The sequence below is a fragment of the Falco rusticolus genome, chromosome 3 (genome assembly GCF_015220075.1).
Source record: "Falco rusticolus isolate bFalRus1 chromosome 3, bFalRus1.pri, whole genome shotgun sequence".
NCBI classification, from domain to species: Eukaryota; Metazoa; Chordata; class Aves; order Falconiformes; family Falconidae; genus Falco; species Falco rusticolus.
Window position 1 is genome coordinate 114,283,659 of NC_051189.1, and position 18,256 is coordinate 114,301,914.

Consider the following 18,256-nt stretch of genomic DNA (forward strand, 5'->3'; position numbering starts at 1 on the left):
GCTTTGCTTTTCTCTCCGAAGGCTCAGCCTCAGCCAGGCCTGGAAAAACACGCTGGGAAATATTTGGAGGCTGTGACTCAGCGCAGGAAAACGGCTCAGCCCCGGCTGGCGCCTCGTGCAAGCCCAGGAGCACCGGCAGGGCCCCCCCGCCCCCCAGGGGGGTCTCTGGTGTCTTGTAAGCATTAAGCTAACGCTTACCCGGGGTTTGCAGCTCCCCTCTGCCAGGTGTTCGCTAAACCCTCCCGGAGTCGCCAGCTGCGCAAAGGGGACCTGGATGGGGACCGTGACCAGCAAAGTCAAGGGAGACCCACCCTCCTGCCTCAGTTTCCCCCGCGCCCCTGAGCTGCCCCAGGAGCGCAGCGCAGAGGCTCTGCCCTACAAACCCCCAGCAAACCCTCGCCGTGCCGGTGGTGCCCCAGCCCCATCCAGCCCCCCATCCCCACTCCGGGGGGGCAGCACGGTGGGTCCATCCCACCCATCTGCAGGGGCTGGAGGGTCCAGACAGCCTCAGAGCCAGGATCCAGCTCCTCGGGCACAGGGATGCACCTCGCCCTGCCGGCGTGGGGCTGGAGCAAAGGGACGGGCTGTCCCCTCCTCGGGGATCTTATCGGCAGCTGCCAGGGGCTCCTGCCTGCACCCTGATAAGTGCTGAGCTCCACATCACGGGGCTGAGATGCCCCCAGTGCTGCTCCACCCCCCCAGCTCCACTATAGCCCACTCAGCTCCATCCCAGCAGCAGGACCGGAGCATCCCGTGGGACACCCACACTGGGATGAGTGTTGGCGCCCCAAATCCCAGCTCTCTGGGAGGGTGCTGCACCCAGGATGGGCTGGCAATGGTCCCTGCAAGGAGGGTGCACTGGAGCCCAGCCCACCCGCTTCAGGCAAATGGGGAGTGCGTGGGCCCCCCACGTGCCCTCCTGGACAACCCAGGGCTGCTCCCAGCCACCCCCAGAGCAGTGGGACACCCCCACCCCGTACTGCACTATGCAGGATCTAGCGCTGAGCAAAGGGAAAGGGAAACTGCATCGCACGCACACTTGCTTGGCAGCGCTGTCCTGCAGAGGCGTTAGGAAAAAGAAAAAAAAGAAAAAAAAAGAAGAAGAAGAAGAAAAAAAAAAAAAAAAGAACAATTTTATTTTTTCAAAACAAAATCTGTAGCAAAGCCACAGTGGCATTTCCATGCCCAGTCAGGATTAAATACACCCAAAAAAATACAGAAATAACTTAATTGGAGCTACAAACCAAGAGTGGCTGAGCAGCAGGTGATGCTGCCGGACCCTGACCCCTGCTCCAGCAGAGCCAGGAGCCGGGGCCCTCCCAAACAGGCACCTCCCCGGCGACCCGCACCGCTGGGAAATGCTCGGGCACATCTGGGTAAAGCTATGGCCACCCCCCATCCCACCCCAGGATGGGCAGGCGCAGGCAGCCCCATGCCCCAGCACAGCTCCCCCCGCCTCACCCCGAAGGCTGAGGCAGCAGAGATGTGCCAGTGGCTGGAAAATGACGCAAAAAAGTGTAAAACACACCGCAGGCACTACACACCCTGCTCCTGCCCTGGGACCCAGCTTAAGAGGCACTTCACATCCCCAGTTGCAGGGGGCTTGGGCAGGCAAAGCTTAACCCCCCCCGCAGCCCTGCCAGCCCCCATCCAAGGGCTGGGCTGGGGTCTGGCCGTGCCAGGGTCCACGGGGAGGAGCAGCAAGGGGCTGCGCACACCCCCAGCCACGGAGGGGACCCCGTGTCACAGCGGACGCTGAAGGCAGTGGAAACACCCAGGCCGGGCAGGGAGGAGTGGGGGTCTGCATGGCTGGGGAAGAGGCTGCGGCTCCACAACACGGGGGGACTCAGCTCGGAAGCGGGTGGCACGGGGGGCTGTCCGGCTGGGCAACGGGGCGGCCGGGTCCTTCCCACCACTCCTGTGGTGCCATCCTTGGGTGCGAGCTGCAGCGGGGGGGAGGGGGTGCCAGGGCAGCATCCCTGCCAGCAGCTGCCTGTCTTCCAGCATGACAAGACCCCAAGAAGCAGGGGCGAAGCCCACGATACGATACCCTCTCGTGATCTCTGGCACGAAAAGCATCCTGCACGGCGGCAGCCTTGGTGCCGGGAGGTGGCACAGAGGTGTAACACCAGCACCGCACGGTGAAAGCAGCACCCACAGCACCCCAGTCTGGCTTCTTTCAGGCTCACTCCGAGAAAGGCATGGAGCAGTCGAGCACCCCCAGCTCTCTGAGCCCCAGGACAGCAGGCCAGGCTCTTCCTGGCACCCAGGGCTTCTTGGGCGTCCCCTCTCCTGGGATGAGCGGCAAGAAAGCCCCCCCTTTCCTTTCACAGCTCCAGGCCCCTTAAGCGGGGAAGACAATATTCCAGCAAACTCTTTAGGGTATCAGCTCCCCCCTGGCCTCTCCCCCAAACCTGGGGCAGGAGGAGGAGAAGGGAGCAGAGGCCGGTCAGGTCATGTAGCGGGTGACAGCTCTCAGGGCGTAGAGCAGAGCTGCCTGCATCCGAGCCTCCAGCAAGAGCAGGTTGATGTGCACCTACACAGGGAGAGCGGGGTGGTCAGGGCATGGGGGGCTCAGCACCCCGCCGTACCCTGCCAGGAGGGGAAGGGATGGGGCAGCACCTTTTCCGAGTGCTTGAAGTGTCTCCAGAACTGTGTGTACATCCGCTTGGTGGTTTTCTCAGGGTAGCAAGCCACCGTCTTGATGTAGATCTTCAAGCTGCGCTCCAGGAGCTGGTTCACCTCCCCATAGTCGTAGTCGTCGTAGCTGGGGGAGAGAGGAGGGCACGTTACTCCAGGCAGAACCCCTGCCCATTCGCACACCCTGGGGTCTTCCTGGACCTAAGCCGAGCCCCCCAACAGCATCACTTTGCCTTAGTCTAAGCAGCAGTAACAGCCTCACCAAGACCAAGTTGCAGGCTCCCAGGCTGGACCTGCTCATGGGCTCCACCAAGGCAGAGACCAGGCTCCAGCTGTGGCTCAGGGACCTACCGGATCCCGAAGACGCAGTGGACGTAGTTCCAGATGGCCCGGCGCAGCATGGACGTGTCCACGCCACAGTGCATGGCGATGGTGTTGTACGTCAGGTTGTAGACGACTTGAAACTTCTCGTCCAGGAGTTGCCCCACGTCAGGGTAGAGGCGGTTGATCAGCGAGTAGCCGTGGTCCTCCCAGGTGTAATCCTGCCGGAGAAATCCTGCTGGGATAGGGGCTTGATGGGGAAATGTGGGGTCCCTTCAAAGCCAGGGACACAAGCTGGGGTCTCCCACGCACATTGACACACCACCACCACCCCCCCCGCAGCTATTACCATCTCGGTGCATGGCTCAGGCAGCTCCAGCCTGGTTCCAGGCCCTCACCCTCTGCACCCACGCTGTCCATGGCCCCAGGAACCGCCCCGCTGTCCCCTCACCAAGACAAGCAGGACCTGCCACCCAGCACCCTGCCACCCCTTCCCCTCTTGCTGGCGTGGGACTGCCAACACCCACCTGCGCACGGAAAGTGGGGGGTGCCTGCTCGCCTCTCCGCGTGAAGTCTTTGTAGCCGAACTCGGGGTCCTCCACGAAGCAGAGGACGTTGGACTGCAGGGAGTGATCCACAATATCTACAAGGCACCACCGCAGTGGCCATGAGTGATGTGGTGTGACCCCAGACAGAGCCAGCCCTGCAGCTGAGGGCCTAGTCCTGCTTTTCCCTGGGAAGATGCTGGCTCCTTCCCCCCTTCCCTGGGATTTCCCAGGCCCAAAGGGACCCCGTCCCCAGCCGGCTGCATCCCTGCACCTCCTCACCCGAGGGAGCGACCAGCAAACTCTCAGTCTTCTCCTGTTCAAAGCGTGTCGCCATCTCCTCCTGCGTGACACCCTCCTCCTCCAGCTGGCTTTCCTGCAGCAGCTTCATCCTCTCCATCAGCACTTCCACCTCCTGCATGGCATCTTTGCCCTGGCAAAGCAGAGGACAGAGTCAACCCTGCCCCAGGCTGCAAACGGCTGCAGAGGGGTTGCAAGCCTCCAGCAGCACAGAGCCACTCTCAGCTCTGCTGTCACTTGGAACAGCCCCAGGGCTGCTCTAAAGAGCATTTGCCTCTGGATTTGTCCTGCTCAGGTCCCATCTGCTCCCACGCCTTGTCCCTGGGACCAGGAGGAAGGGGAAGCCCTGTGGAGGATGCTACCGCACAGAGGATGTTACTGCACAGCCCTAAAGCATCCGCTGTTCCCAATAAAAGGCCCTGGGGTGACTCCCAGGGGAAGCACCATAAGCAGTCCAGCACCCACCACGCCTTCTCTTTCCACCCACACCCCCACAAGGCAAAGCTCCCCCTTTACCCCAGAGCTCCCCAGGCTGTCGTCGGAGGCTGGGCTACTGTCGCTGTGGGGTGAGGGGGGCTGGCAGCTGTGCCCCCCATCCTGGTCCTCCTCGGGGTTGATGCCGCAGCCAAAGACAAAGGAAGCGAGCGAGTGGTAGTGGGTGAGGAGCACCAGGGCCTGCACCAGCTCCGCCAGCGACCAGCTGTGCTCCCCCGTCTTCAGCAGAGCCTGCAAGGCAGAGGGGTTGGAGAGATCCCCCAGCCCCCCAGCTCGCTGTGCCGTACCCCCCACCACACCCCAGAGCTGTGGTAAGCCAAGGGCAGGGAGACAGGAGGGTGTTTGGGATGTGCCTCTCCCCATAGACCAGCCGCTGTCAGCAGGACAGTCCCCAGTCACGGGGGACATGTCTCCCCTTCCCGTCTGTTGGGAGCAACACAGACCCTGCCCTCCAGCTCAGACTCCCCCAGCTCTAAAAGGGTTCAACTTGGGAGGGTTGTGCAAGCAGGGATGCGGCCCCTGGGGTCAAGCACCCAAACCCAGCGTGTTTTGTAGTGCGGCAGCATCATCTCACCTCGATGTGCTCCTTGGTGACGAGCCAGGGCCTGTGGGCCAGCAGTTTGTTGATCTCGTTGAGGTTCCTGAGTTTTTGAGGGGCACAGTGCAGCCCCTGCAGCCACGCTGGGTTGCCCCCTGCCTGCAGGAACTCCCCCATGTGCAAACCCACCAGGTAGGAGCACTGGTGCCGGGCTGCTGCCTGTGGGGAAAGCTGGGCAGTCAGCCCCCAGCGCTGCCCAGGGGACCCCAACCCTGCTACAAGCCCTTGGAGAAGCCAAGGCAGGGAGCCACCCCACCCCCACCCCCCCACATCACTCTTGGAGGGTTTTCCCTGGGGATAAGCCAGGGACATCTGCACAGCCCCCTGCCAATGCCAGTCCCCAGGGGCCCTGGAGCGGAGGGGTGCTGGGCTACCCCAGGTGGGCACCGCGGGACCAACCCCAAAGGGGCTTCCAAGGCTCCGGGACCACAGGTCAGAGAGGGCCCATCTGTGGGGTCCCAAACCTTCCCGCCTCCAGGCAAAAACCCAGCAGCGGTGCCAGGACCCCACGTCACCCCCAGGGACCCCACACCCCCAGGGACCCCCATCCTCACCATGATGGCGATGTAGTGGCGCTTGTGGTAGGGCAGGGGCCCGTCCATGCGCAGGAGGAGGTACTGGGTCTTCCAGAAGCTGCTGAGATACTGGGGGTGCAGCCCCATGACCATGGTGATGTTGTCCACCCTGCCCGCCGAGACGAAGGCCTCGATGAGGAGCTGGCGCAGGCTGCTCTCTGCGCCTTCCTGTGGGATCTGCCAGGACGGGGAGAGGAGGGTGGTGAAGGGCTGTGTGCCGCAGCCCCCCACTCTTCCCAACAGCCCCCCTAACCTAGAAGGGAGACCTCCCCGCCTTGCATTAAGCTCCAGTGGCCAGCAGGACTCAGGCATCCAGGAGCACCCAACCCACAGCATCAGATGCTCACCCAGTTGAAGGCACCCAGCCTCCCACCCGCCGCCCGGTACGGACAGCGCCGGCAGCCCCCACTGCCCGTCTCCCCACTCCGGGGGGGCAGGGGGTGATTGGGGGTCTCCATGCCAGAGCCCGCACAGCCCAGCTTGCTCGGCCCGCGGGTTGGGTTGTTTATTTGGGCACTGGTGTGCAGCGGGGAGGAGACGGGGCTCAGCTCCCCCCTCCCAGCCTCTCCACCCCCGCCGCGGTGACGAAACCACGGTGCTATCTCTGCCGAAGGGGGAACCATCTGGGACACCAGCAGTGGGTGCTGAGATAGGACTGAGGGTGCCCCAGCACAGGGAGCCCCCGGGGATTTTGGGGTGCAGTTTTCAGGGGGGCAGGACGGGGGCTGCCTCTGCAGCACAGGGGAAAGGCAGAAGTGTTTGGATGAGTGGGGAAACTGAGGCACAAGCGGGGCAGGGACTTGGGGTAGGAAAACACCAAGGTGAAACAACAGAACTGCTCCCCCATTCCTCCAAAACAAGTCGTCGTGTCCCCCCCCCCCTCCCCGCCACAGGGATACCCCAGGCTGGGTGACCCATCCCCATCCCACCCCTCCTCCCCATTCACCCCCCCTCCCCAGCATCCCACCCCAGCTAGGCACTAACAGTTGGGGTCGGGGGGTGGGAATCTTTCCTTAACAGTGCCCTGGCCCCCCCCCCCAGGGCAGGGAGGGGTGGAGGAGCCCCCCAGCAGGGAGGGATGCACAGACCTAAGACCACCCTCACCGCTCTTACCTCTCCCAGGGGGATGAAGGTGCTGGGCCCCTTCCCCAGCTGCTGGTGGACCTCGACCCCTCTGTCCTAGGAAAGAAAGAGCAATGGCTTTAGCCCAGCACCAGGGCAGCTGGGAGCCGCCGAGCATCCCCAGGACAAGCAGCCGGCGGCGGCGGGACGAGCGCGGTGGCACCGGAAGGGGTGACTCAGGCAGCCACCCCGCATGGGCCACGGGGCCACGCGCCCATCGCCCCCGCGCTCTTGCGTCAGGCTGGGCAGCACCTGATGAAATCAGGCAGGGGTGTTGCTCTGCACCCCGGGAGGTGTGACACGCCGGGACCATGCCACAGCACCCGAGCTGCGGCATCGCCGGCCGGGAGAGCGGTGACACCCCCGGTGCCCGAGCCTTGGTTTACCACCTCCACGGGAAAACCAGAGCCCGGGGGGCCCACAGGACAGTGGCAGGTCCTGGGAGCTATGGTTTGCAGTCAGCAGCAGAAATACTGCAGTGCCTGGGGTTCCCGCTAACTGCCCCCCCCCGGCACAAATTCCGATAAACATCTCCGCCAAGTTGGGTTTTTTTTACCCCTCTCCCCAGATCCGTTAACACGGTTAAAACGGAAACCAGCCACCCGGTTACAGGGTGCTCTCTGCACTCCAGGCACAGGGTTCAGCTCCTTTCTGACCCCCCCATGCTGCAGCTGCCCCCCAGCTCTCCAGGGAAAAGCAGTTTCCACGCTCTATTTTCTCCAAGCAGGTATTTTTCTCCTCTCTGCTGGGGGAAGCGGGGCGGGGGGGGGCTGGCTGCACCCAACCAGGGTTCAGTGATGGGGGTGCCACAAGCGGGACCCCCCGTTCAGAGCACAAGACCAGGACCCTCCGAGTCCCCCCACTGCAGGGGTGGCTCAGTGCCCATGGGGACCCCTCAGCCAGCCCCCGAGCTGAAACACAGGGATGCAGCAGAGCCTGAATCCCCCCCCACTCCCCGTCCTTGCCCCATTTTTGCACCGCAGCATCCCACCAGCTCGCAAGTTTTCAGTGGTGCAGGGGAAATTTCTCTGCCTGCATCACAACAGCACCCACAGATGCCAACCACAGACGGGGGATGCAGCACCCAGCCCCTAGAGCTAAAATAATCCCCCCAAAACACCTACGGAGAGCACTGGTGTGCTGCTGGGAGAAGAGAGGGTGGAAAAAGGTTCAAGTGCTCCCAGCCATGGGAAGGAGGCGAGGGGGAAGGGGGGGCTGGTGCAGGGTCCCCCCAAAACCAGGAGGAACACAGTGCTTGCACAAAACCACGACCGAGACAGGGCAGCAGTAGCAGAAAGGGCATTCCGCAGATGAACGCCGGCAGCATCGCTTCCTCCAACCCACGCTGCTGATACAGGTGCCGGTGGCGGCACCCACTACGGAGGAGGTGCTCAGGCCCCAGCTCCAGGCAGGGAAGCACCAGCCTCCTCTTCCCATTCCCTGCAGAAATCCCTCAGGTCCCACTACGAGCAGGAGCCACGGTGGCACTGAGCAGGAGCCACGGTGGCACCGTGAGGCTGGGACCTGTCCCCCAGCACTGTCTGCGCTCGGTCACCTGTGCTGGGACTTTTGAACGGGAGCCCAGCACCAACCTTGCAGGCAGGATATGAGCCCGGGATGTAGATCTGCCTGCCCAGGGAGCAGGCAGGGTCTCAGCCCCCTTGGGTGCCCACAACCACACTGCTCCATCCCATGGCACACAACCCCTGTGCAAACCCAGCGGGGAGCAGTGGTGCCATGGAGACCCGGAGGGAGCAGCAGCAGTGCCCATGGTGTCGGACACAAAGCTCCCACAGCCCACCCCAGAGGGATGCCTTAGCCAGCGGAGACCTGCACCCTGCTTTGCTCCGGGTGCAGGGAGAGATGTGGCAAGGAGACACACACAGTGCAGGCAACGCCCCCCCCCCCACCCCACCCCCACCCCCCGCTGCCTGCACTGCTGGGGACACAGAGCCGGGCACCCCGTCCCAGTAGCCACAGGCGAAGGCATTGCCAGCCCAGGCAAAGCCAGCAGGCAGGCCTGGCCCCCTGCCAGCCCCCAGGACCCAAAATAAAACAGCTCAGCTGCAGCCGGGAGAGCGGGATGCTGCCTGCAAACCCATCACGAGCGGGCAGCCTTGCTCCCACAGCACCCAGTTACCAGGTGAGCTGGCTGCAGGAGCTGCACTGGAGAGCCTGCAAGGCTGCTGCTCCCACAGGACCTGCAGCTCTGGCTGTCCTGGGTGGGCAAAGGCATGATCCGCATTTTATTGCGCTCCTCCCTCGCACGGCACACAGCCAGGTAGATGCTCGCCCCGTGCCATCAGCCACGCTGCACCACAGCAGCTCCCAGCACCCCGCTTCTCCCCACATCACCCCCCTCCATCCACGGCTGTGGAAGACCCCTGTGGTGGGCAGGGCACAGCCACCCAACACCCCCACCCCACAGCTGGGGGAGGTGAGGGAAACCCACAGCATCAATGCCGGGAACAGCAACATTTTCCAAAATCAAGAAGCCTTCCAAAACTGACGGCACCATGGGACATGCACCTTCCAGCCCGTTTACAACAGGGAAGCTCAAAGGGAAGCTCTGGCCCCAAACCTGCTCTGCCCCCACACTCAGCACCCGGCGTGACACTCCCAGCCTCCTGTGGCAAGGTGGCAGCGAGTGTCCCACTGCCAGGATTCACCTGTGGGAGATGGGACATGTCACAGGATGGCAGCAGCAGGAGGGCACGTCCCGCTTTGCAGCCGTGGAGCAACAGGGCAGGGAACCGCTTCTCCAGGGGTCTTTTCCACATCCCTGTGAAGGGACAAGCCCCAGGGCTGTCACCTGGCTTCACCGGGAGAGATACCCAAGAGCTGGAGCCGGGCACAGCCTAGGTGATGGCACGTGTCTTGCCTCCCTGCTGCCTCCAAATCACTGCTGAGATGGCGGGAGCAGCCTGGCACTCCCCCAAGCAAGGAAGGGGTGTGGGGTGGCACGAGGTGACCACACAGCAGCTGTCAGCACAGCCATGTCCTTCCCCAAGCGTCAGGCAGCGGGGCACGGCACACCGTGGGCTCTGGCTGGCACCAAACTGCAGCCACCCCGGCAAAGCGAGCAGTGCCCGCATCCAACGGCTCTGACCGCTGAGCGCAAGGGATGCCCCAGGGCCGAGTCACCACGGAAGCGAGATGGGGGTGAGGGCAGGAGCAGGCTCATGCCATCGCTGCGCTGGGTGCTGAGCTGGCTCTGCGCTGACTCACAGTTTGGGGAGAAAGAGCTTCTTTGGTGCTCCAAGAGGCTCCCTGGGAGAGGACAGCAACGGAGAGACGTCGGCAAGGCAAATCCACGGGACACAGGCAGCAGGACTTCCAACCCCGAAGGCAGCAAGGAGCTGGGGAGCTCAGCCCGCCCCACTGCTTTTCCATGACAGCTCAGGGTGACCTTTGAAGGTGCATTTTAATCATCCCTACGCAGAGGCTCCTTATGTTTTGCTGCATTAAGCAATCCTCACGGGCGCTGCGGTTAACCCTTGCTGCACCGTTGCTGGGTAGGGTATCACCTCCTGCTTCTGCTCATGGCGAAACTGAGGCACAGAGGTGATGCTCTGACCCATGCCACCCACGTAACCTGCTCCCAGGCTCCAGATGGCACAGGGCAGGTGGAGGATCCCAACAGAGACACCAGGGGAAGGAGTTAATCCCCCATGAGCAGGAAGATGGGTGTGCTGAGCAGCGACACCACCCCCCCACCCCCCCCACTGGTGCCAGTGCTTAGTCAGGTGTTGAAAAATCATTCCTGATAAGGCAAGGTTAAACAAACACCATTGCAGCCACCCAGCTGAGAGGGTTTGCCCCTCGTAACCTGTGTTCCTGCCAAAAACCAGGCAGCATGTTGTCCCTGGGCTGTACTGGGGGGCAAGAGCAGCGCCAGAGCTTGGCCCCACTGACGCACAGAGCCGATGTGTGAGTGCAACCCCCTTGGCACAAGCTGTCCCTGCAGCAGCCCCAGCCAGACCTGCTCCCGGCAAGCAAACCCGGCTGCAGCCACGCTCCAGGAAGAGAGCAACGGGATCCCCAAATCCTCATCCTGAAAACCCAAAGAGGTTCTATGGAGAAGGGCAGAGTTGCTGCTGCTGCAGAGAACAGATAGCCCTGCAGCAGTGCACACCCCACTGCCACAGCACGCAGAAACAAAACTGAGGCACTTTCATGACGGGTGCAAAGGTCCCAGCCTACAGAGTTTCAGCAGTACCTGCTAGACATCGGTGGCGAAGGTCTAAGGCATCCCAGCCACAGCTGGCCTCCCCCCAGCCTGCTCCAAAGCACTGATTTCAGGCTTCAGCTCGTGTCAGGACAAGCACCGGCACTGCTGTCTGGGGTCCTTCCCACCCACTGTCCCAGGGTTTCCAGCTTCCAGCCCATGTCAGGATCTCTGCAGCCACTCAGAGGTGGCACGGTTGTTTGGGGAGCCACCAACTCTCCACAAGCAAAGCCCCGAGCTGCAGAGCAATCCTGCTGTCCCTGGGGAAACCTGAGGGAAGGGGAATGCAGGAAGTAGAGGAAAAACTGCACCTGGTTGTTGGTTTTTTTTTTCAGAGGGAAAAATAAGTCTCACAAATAGAAGCAATCCACAACTTTTCAGGACTTTGTAGGTGGACTGAAGCTGGAGACAGGTCCGATTAGCCGGGAGGGACAGGGAGGGCCTGCAAAGCTCCATGGACACCTTAGGATTCCAATGTTGCACACTGGACTCCAAACGCAAAAGCTCTGGGCGATGCCAGATGGTTCTCAGACCTCTGGGTTAATGGGAACATCAGAGGGATCCCATGCCCAGCCCGGGAACAGCAGCACAAGCTCTACAACTGGACACAGCCCCCAGCCTCCTGCCAGCCCCCAGCACCTGTCCCAGCAGGCATGTCCTATTGCCCCCCCCCCGCCTCAGTTTCCCCCCAGGCCCACGCCTGCAGGCAGGGCCTTTGCCCAGCTCCCACACCCCCCGCAGCTCCTGCGGGGCTCAGGCCACCCCGAGAATTCCCTGGCCAGCCACCCCAATGTCCCCCTGCCAGGCCAGGGTCACCCCATCCCCAGGGAGCCCTGGGTGGGCTCCCAGCACCCCAGCCTGCTCCCGCTCCTCAGCACCCTTCTTGTCAGGCTCGTTGCAAAGCAGATGAACACGAGGGTCGGCCCGACGTGTCCGTGTCCCTGCCCCTGTCCTCCCGCAGCCGGCCCCGGGAGGGGGCCCCGGGCTGGGGGACGGGGACAGCGGCCCGGGAGGAGGGGGGGGTCTCACAGGCGGGGGGACGGGGACAGCGGCTCCGGGAGGGGGAACACCGCCAGCCCTCGCCCCACGGGACGCCTCGGCGGCAGCACCCCGCCCGTCCCGGGGTGGGGGGGGGAGAGCGATGCCAATGGGGAGCCGCTCGGGCAGGCCCGCACCGAGCCCAGCCCTTACCTCGCCGCCCCGCCGGGCCCCGCAGCCCCGCTGCTCCTCCAGCCCCGCGGGGCGGCACGGCGAGCCAGCCACCAGCATGGCAGCGCGGGGGCGAGGCGGCTGGCACGGCCCCGGGGCGGCCCCGGGCGGGACAGGGGGCCCCGGGCACCCCCGGCCCCCACAGCGCTCCCGGGGCCCGCCCGCTCCCCACACAGCGGCGGCGGGAGGGCGGGACCGAGACAGCCACGCCCCTCCAGCCCGCCTCGGCCAGTGGCAACGCGGAGGCGTGACCAACGCGCGACGGCAGCCAATAGGGAGCGGCGGCGCGGGGGGTGCTGGGAGGTGTAGTTCACGATGGGTTGCTGGGTCGGGGTGGGGGTGAGGCCGGCTGGGCCCGGGCCTGCAGCGGCCTGAGCTCCCCCGGGGCCTGTGAGCGGGCTGAGCCCTGCAAGCAGCCTGGGCCCCCCACCCATGGCCGGGCACCCCCAGACAGTGCTGGCTGATGGGAGCGTCATGGCAGGGTCTCACACCCCTGTGCTTGTCCCCCTCTGCTCCGAGGGTAAGGACAGGGCCCTCCGCACGGCCCTGCTGTGGCACTTGCAGGACCCTTTGACACAGGGAGTCACGGGAAACGTCCTCTGGGGCCAAAGGGAAAAGAAACTGCGTGGAAAAGGCACGTAAGGAGCCTGTGCACGTTCAGGGGCTGTGGTATTTCTCCAAAATCACTGAGCTGCCCTTGCCTTGTGCATGGAGCCTGTCCCATGGCTCTGTGTGGCCATAAGGAATCGCTGTATCCCTCCTCCTGCCGCTCCCCGTGGGTCCCCCTATGGAGCTGTTTCATTAACCCAGCGCAGCAGAGCCCCTTGAGCTACCGAGCAGCAGTTTCCCCTGCCATCCCCCTACAGCCCCGTGCCAGCTCCTGTCCATTTGAACAATAAACACCAAACCCAACAAAAGGAGAAAGAAGGGGGGGAGGGAAATCCCACCCCACAACCACGGGCAGCCCCAGACAGCAGTGCTGATAACAATCTGGTGCTGCTTGACAGCCTGCACATGGCAAAGTCCAGCAAACAGGAGTCGCTGCACAAACAACTCGGGTTTTGCCTGGCAACAGCCTCCTCCGGCTCCGGTCCTGAGCTCCTGCCAATGCAGCAACATGTCAGCGCGCCTGGGCAGCGCTGGTGGCACAGCCATCCCCACACACCACAGCGTTCTCACAGCCACACTGGCCTCTGCGGGGAGAGAGGACACAGCAAGTTTCAAATGCTCCCCAGGTCGGCTGCTCCTTGTCCTTGTCCCCTTCCAGGCGCTTCACAGCCTGCAGACACCCTGTGCTATTTTAAGGGTGTTTTGCAAGCCCGGCTCTGCCCTGAGGGCGTGGGGTCTGGGCGGCTCTGGCCACCCCGAGGTGTCTGCTTCTTGTATCATTTGAAAGGAACAATTTGGGGGTTTAATTGCATCTCCTCCGAGGTCCAGGTGGTGCCTGCTCTGTGGGGAACCCCGCCCCACGCTCTCCTTGGGGCCAGAGATGCTGTTTCAGCCCCTGTCCCCCTCATCCCGCTCCTTTGGCCCTGTGACACCCCGCAGAAAGCCCAGAGCTGCCTTACACGGGCCAAGATGCTGCCTGGTCCCCAGCCAGCACTGGGGCTGCAGCTACCTGAGGCCACGAGCTCTGTGTTTGCTCTGGCTGAACACGTCAGCCTGAACACGTCTCTTGTTTTGCAGCAGGGAAGGCAACATGGTGTAGGCAAAGCAGAGGTGGGGCTACCTCTGTTCTCCCCTTCCTGCCCCCAGAAAGTGCTGGACACAAGTGGGACACGTTGAGGTGGACCTGGGGACCCCAGAGCTGTGGGTGTGCATCAGGCAGTGGTCCAGCTGGAGAGACAGGCTGGAGGTGCTGCCAAATATTTCATATAAAAATATCCCATCAGAAGACGCCGAGGGCTATGCCAGAAGGACATTTGCCCCGGAGCTGGCAGGGCTGGCCAGCACGGTGGCCCTGGTGTGCAGAGCAGGGGCAGGAGGGGCCAAGCACAGCCAGGCGGTTGCAGAGCCGGGCAGTGCACTCACTTGGCAAGACGGAGCAGCACACAATCCCCCATCTGCTCCACAGCCCGGGGTCAGCCCACCCCGGCCGAGGAAAGGCAGCCGGCACGTTACCTGCAGCCTCAGCACTTTTCCTGGCCTGTTTGCAATGCTCCTGCCCACGTAGCAGCCGGCTCAGGCTGTCAGCAGCATCTCCCCTCATTGACAGCAGCCTGGCAGAAGATGACCTGACACCTCCAAGCTGCCAAAGGCTTGTCCCCTCCCATGCTGTGTGCCAGAAACGGGTGATACCAGGCAATGCCAAAGCAGCTTTGGCATCTCAAATCCTTTCATCCCACAAGCCTCATCCAAGAGCACCTGAGGTCTCACCTTTTGTCCCCATTTTTGCTCAGTAGTGCTCATTCCTCCAGGAAATACAGCTGCAGGAGGGTTCCTCCCTGCTGGCTAATTCACAGGGGTTTACCTGGGCACGCAGCAGCGTTGCAGCTAGGCTCATTGCAATAGTCCCCAGAAAAAGGGTGGCAAAGGAAAGGCAAAATCTCCTTGAGAGAGGAACCCAGGAGCTGAACCCAAACACCCTGTTCCCAGAAACACCAATCATAGGAAACATGTAACGCTCAGTAATTATTTAGGGATCGACAGTGCCCTAGTTATCAAGATGCTGACTGTACAAGTCTGTTGCTTGAGTTTAACAGTGTGCTGCAAGGCGGCTGAACAGGAAGGCAGGGCCAATTGCTTAAGATAAGTCCCCTTAGAGCAAACAGCAAGGTCGGCTGGGTCCAACTGTTGGCTTTTGGTACTTCACCAGCCTGGTGGTTTTGGCCAGCCCAGACTCGAGGACAAAGGGGAAGCAGCAGAGACCAGGCAGGGACTCTCTGCAGGGAGCCCCTGGGGCACCTGGAGCAGATAAGACATGCACCACTAAGTGATTCCTTTCCTTATGTGCTCCGCTCCTGTCTGAAGATCTGGGAGCTGGATTGACACCACGGCTGGCCACCCCACACCTCCCCTCTAACAGCCTCTGGTGGGAAAACCCACGGGCACCTGGCCTGGTGTGGAAGAAGGAAGCCCAGACCACCTGTGGGGTGGAGAAGGGAATTCCTCCGTAGCTGCATCGTTTGGAACCACAGAGGGAAGGTAACCCCCAAGGTGGTCCTCGGCACTGCTGCACCTCCTGGGCTACCAAGAGCTGCAAACGCTCAGCCCCTTGCTCCATCAGGGTATCTGCACTGCAGGCAGACGGATGTGGCTTCAGCAGCATAAACACATTAGAAACAATGGTTTGTACTGGTTTGTACTGGTGAGTGAGCCTCATTGCTCTGGAGCCTCTGGGAATAGCTGCAGGAGGGAGTGAGCTGCTATCCCCATGTGCTCCAGGAGCCGGGACTGGATGCTGGGATGGCTAGCCTGGCACCAGTAAGGATGGGGGTTACAGCCAAAAGACCTTTGGACTCCTGGATCTCTAGAGATTTCCTTCGGAAAAAGCAAAGGGCACCAAAGTTTTCTTCATGGAAATCTCATGAAAAAGGGAAAAGCGCCATCCCAAAGGAGCAGGTCTCATTGCCAGTGCCAGTTTTACCCCCTTAGCAAATGACCTGAGATCAGCAGGCAATGCCGAACGTTTCCCACCCCTAAAACCCCACCTGCTGTCTGCAGGGGTCCCACTTGCCTCGGCAGCACCCTCCGCTCCCCCCAAGGGCTCTGCGAGGAGCCAGTCTCCTTGGCCAGCTCGTTTCACTTCTCTACCCAGCTCATCCCGCTGCCCTTGCTTCCCTCGCATCCAGAACAAGGCTTGTGCTTACATCTCCTGGCTCAGCTACAAGACACAAGTTACTAAAGCTTTAAAGGATTTTAAGATCCTTAGTGGTTTTGGTTGTTGGTTTTTTTTGCTTTTTGTATTTTTTTTAAAGACAGTTTTAAAGACTGCTGCCCCCAGGGCATGCTGCCTGAGCCAGTGCTCCCAGAAAGCTCCAGCAATTAGGGAGGAATGGAAGGGATGGTGTTTGTGGGTAATTACCGGCAGGTTAAGTCAGTTTACTTCTGCTGCGGGTACAGGCTGTTAGGCTGCACAAGGGTTTATATTCAATTGCGTACTGGTTTCAGATCCTTGCCAGGGGGCCTGCAAGTTTGGAAAGGAGATATTTATTCAAGTAATTACTTAAAAAAAATAAAATAAATCCAGTCCTCTTGGTTAGTACATCAGGAGACACTGCAAGATGTGTTCATTGTGCCCTGAAAACTCAACTACCACCAGCTGCCCGGGTACTTTGAGCTTCTGCATCTTCAGGAGAGATTTCTCCTGGAAGCAGGCAAGGGGCAGCCAAACATCAACTCACCTGAAAGAAGTGGGACAAGGAAAAATACTGACCAAAAAACTAGGAGTCTCATTTTTCACCTGGATTTCATTACTAGCAGGTGGCTGAGAACAGTATGTAATACTCAAGTGTGTTCAGTTACTGTCAAAACCGTATTTTTCTAAAGCTTTGAAACTGAAATAAAGCAATCATAACCCAAAATAAATTTTAAAAAATATATGTATCCTTCTGCAAATGCTCAAACTGCTTTAGAAACACTGGATAAACCACAGAGAGGAGGGAAGTGCTAGCAGCTAAAGGCAGGAGCCAGCCATTTCTTACCCGAGGTCTGGCCAGAAAATGCAAAAATTGCCTGCGGCCGCTCAGAGACATGGCATGGGAGGTGGAGCACGAGGCTCTTCGGCTGGCCCCAGCTCTACCCGCTGACTCGGAGCCCAGCCTTTGGCAGAGCAGCTCTCATCTATCTCCCGACCTGCTGTGAATGAGGATAACTGGGCACATTCCAGGCCAAGGCAAGGTTTGTGCTGCGCTCAGCAGAGATAAAGCACCCTGTAAACGCTCAGCACCACTGGCACGCTCAGGCAGCACTAACCGGGAAAGAGGTGCCAAGTTCAGCTCGCACGGGGCGAGCTTCCAGCCGGCAGTCGCGGCAGGCTGCGAGCGGGCGATTTGGGCACCTTCATCTGAAACGGAGCCTGAGGAGGCACGAGAAGCTGCCCAAAGCCACAGATGCAAGGCTTCGCTCAGGAAGCCTCCGAGTCACCTGGTGTTCGGGATACACTTATAAAACCATGCTGGTTTTGCACCTCTCCCCAGTATCCCCAGTAGCCTCTGCCCCGGCCAGGGGTGCTAACCCAGGTGTTTGGTCTGACCCAGCACAGGCACTTGTATGAGGCATCCCCGTGAGCCCGGGGACACGGCGAGGCTGCAATAGTGTCAGTGCTCAAAGCAGGACGTCCCTCATGCACCGGCCTCTCGGCTGGGACATGGGGCTGAAATCCAGCAAACCCGGGGGGTGAAAACCCCGAGCAGCACACACCGTCAGCCTCTGCTCTCCCAGGCACCAGAAAGCCAAAGAGAATGGAAGAATAACAAAGAGATTGGAAGAACAGTGCTGATGAGAAAGATTTCATAGAAATGTTTTTCTTCCCCACATTTAACTGTGAATTTGGGTATTTGTCACAACTAATGGTTCCCAGAAAACCAGCTGTTTTCTGTGCACAACTCCAGCCTTTGAAAAATATGATCTGGAAAGACTATTTTGAGCTGGAAAAGCTGTTGTGGTGTTCCAACAGAGCTTGGGTTGGCCCTTTCCTGCCCTGCGCTACAGGCAGTGCGGGGGGAACAGACGTTCAAGGACAGGGCAGCGAGAGGAGAGCACGGTGCACTCATCTCACCGGGAAGCTGCGCTGACAGCAGGCAAGGAAAGCATAAAATGCTGAACTATGGCTCCCACAAGGATGGGGACATTTCCAAATGGAAACCTCCGGAGAGTTTTTCACTGCCAAATTTCTGCTGGAAAATTAGAAGCTTTTAAAAAAAAAATAAAAACCAAACCTGGTTTTTCTCCAGACTCATGGCTGAGATAAGGGGAAGACTTCAGAGACACAAATGGTGTTTACTCACCTCGTTTGCATCTGTAACTTAAAAGAACGAACCCCCTTACCCTCATCTTTTTGTTTCCTACCAAGACCGTATTGTTTCTGTCCTCTGTCTTCATGTGGTTGGGGAAGAAAATAGAGAATGGAGCTCGTCGGATACAGCCAGATGGGTCCTGGGAAGCGGGATGTAACCAAGTAACGAGGATCCTAGCAACAGGCTTGATTGGGAGGATTTAAAGATAGAAACAAAAGTAGGAGCGAACCAAACAATAGAAAAATGCCCTCTCCTTCCCATACACA

The 18,256-nt window shown here is 60.6% G+C and overlaps 1 protein-coding gene across 3 annotated transcripts; it reads right to left on the reverse strand.

The window, feature by feature from the left end:
* Positions 1 to 1,111: 1,111 nt before the first annotated feature.
* Positions 1,112 to 12,116, reverse strand: SESN2 (sestrin 2). Of its 3 annotated transcripts, none has more exons than XM_037379415.1 (10): positions 12,016 to 12,116; positions 6,588 to 6,653; positions 5,454 to 5,651; positions 4,876 to 5,058; positions 4,323 to 4,532; positions 3,789 to 3,939; positions 3,489 to 3,604; positions 2,992 to 3,182; positions 2,623 to 2,767; positions 1,112 to 2,536 (listed from the first exon to the last, which is right to left on the reverse strand). In XM_037379415.1, the coding sequence occupies exons 1-10, from the start codon at positions 12,091 to 12,093 to the stop codon at positions 2,450 to 2,452; spliced, it is 1,425 nt and encodes a 474-aa protein (XP_037235312.1). In that variant the 5' UTR covers positions 12,094 to 12,116; the 3' UTR covers positions 1,112 to 2,449. The 3 variants fall into 3 exon arrangements, with proteins under 3 accessions (XP_037235312.1, XP_037235311.1, XP_037235310.1); XM_037379414.1 differs by lacking the exon at positions 12,016 to 12,116 and adding an exon at positions 9,825 to 10,221; XM_037379413.1 differs by lacking the exons at positions 6,588 to 6,653; positions 12,016 to 12,116 and adding an exon at positions 5,822 to 6,002.
* Between the last annotated feature and the right edge of the window lie 6,140 nt (positions 12,117 to 18,256).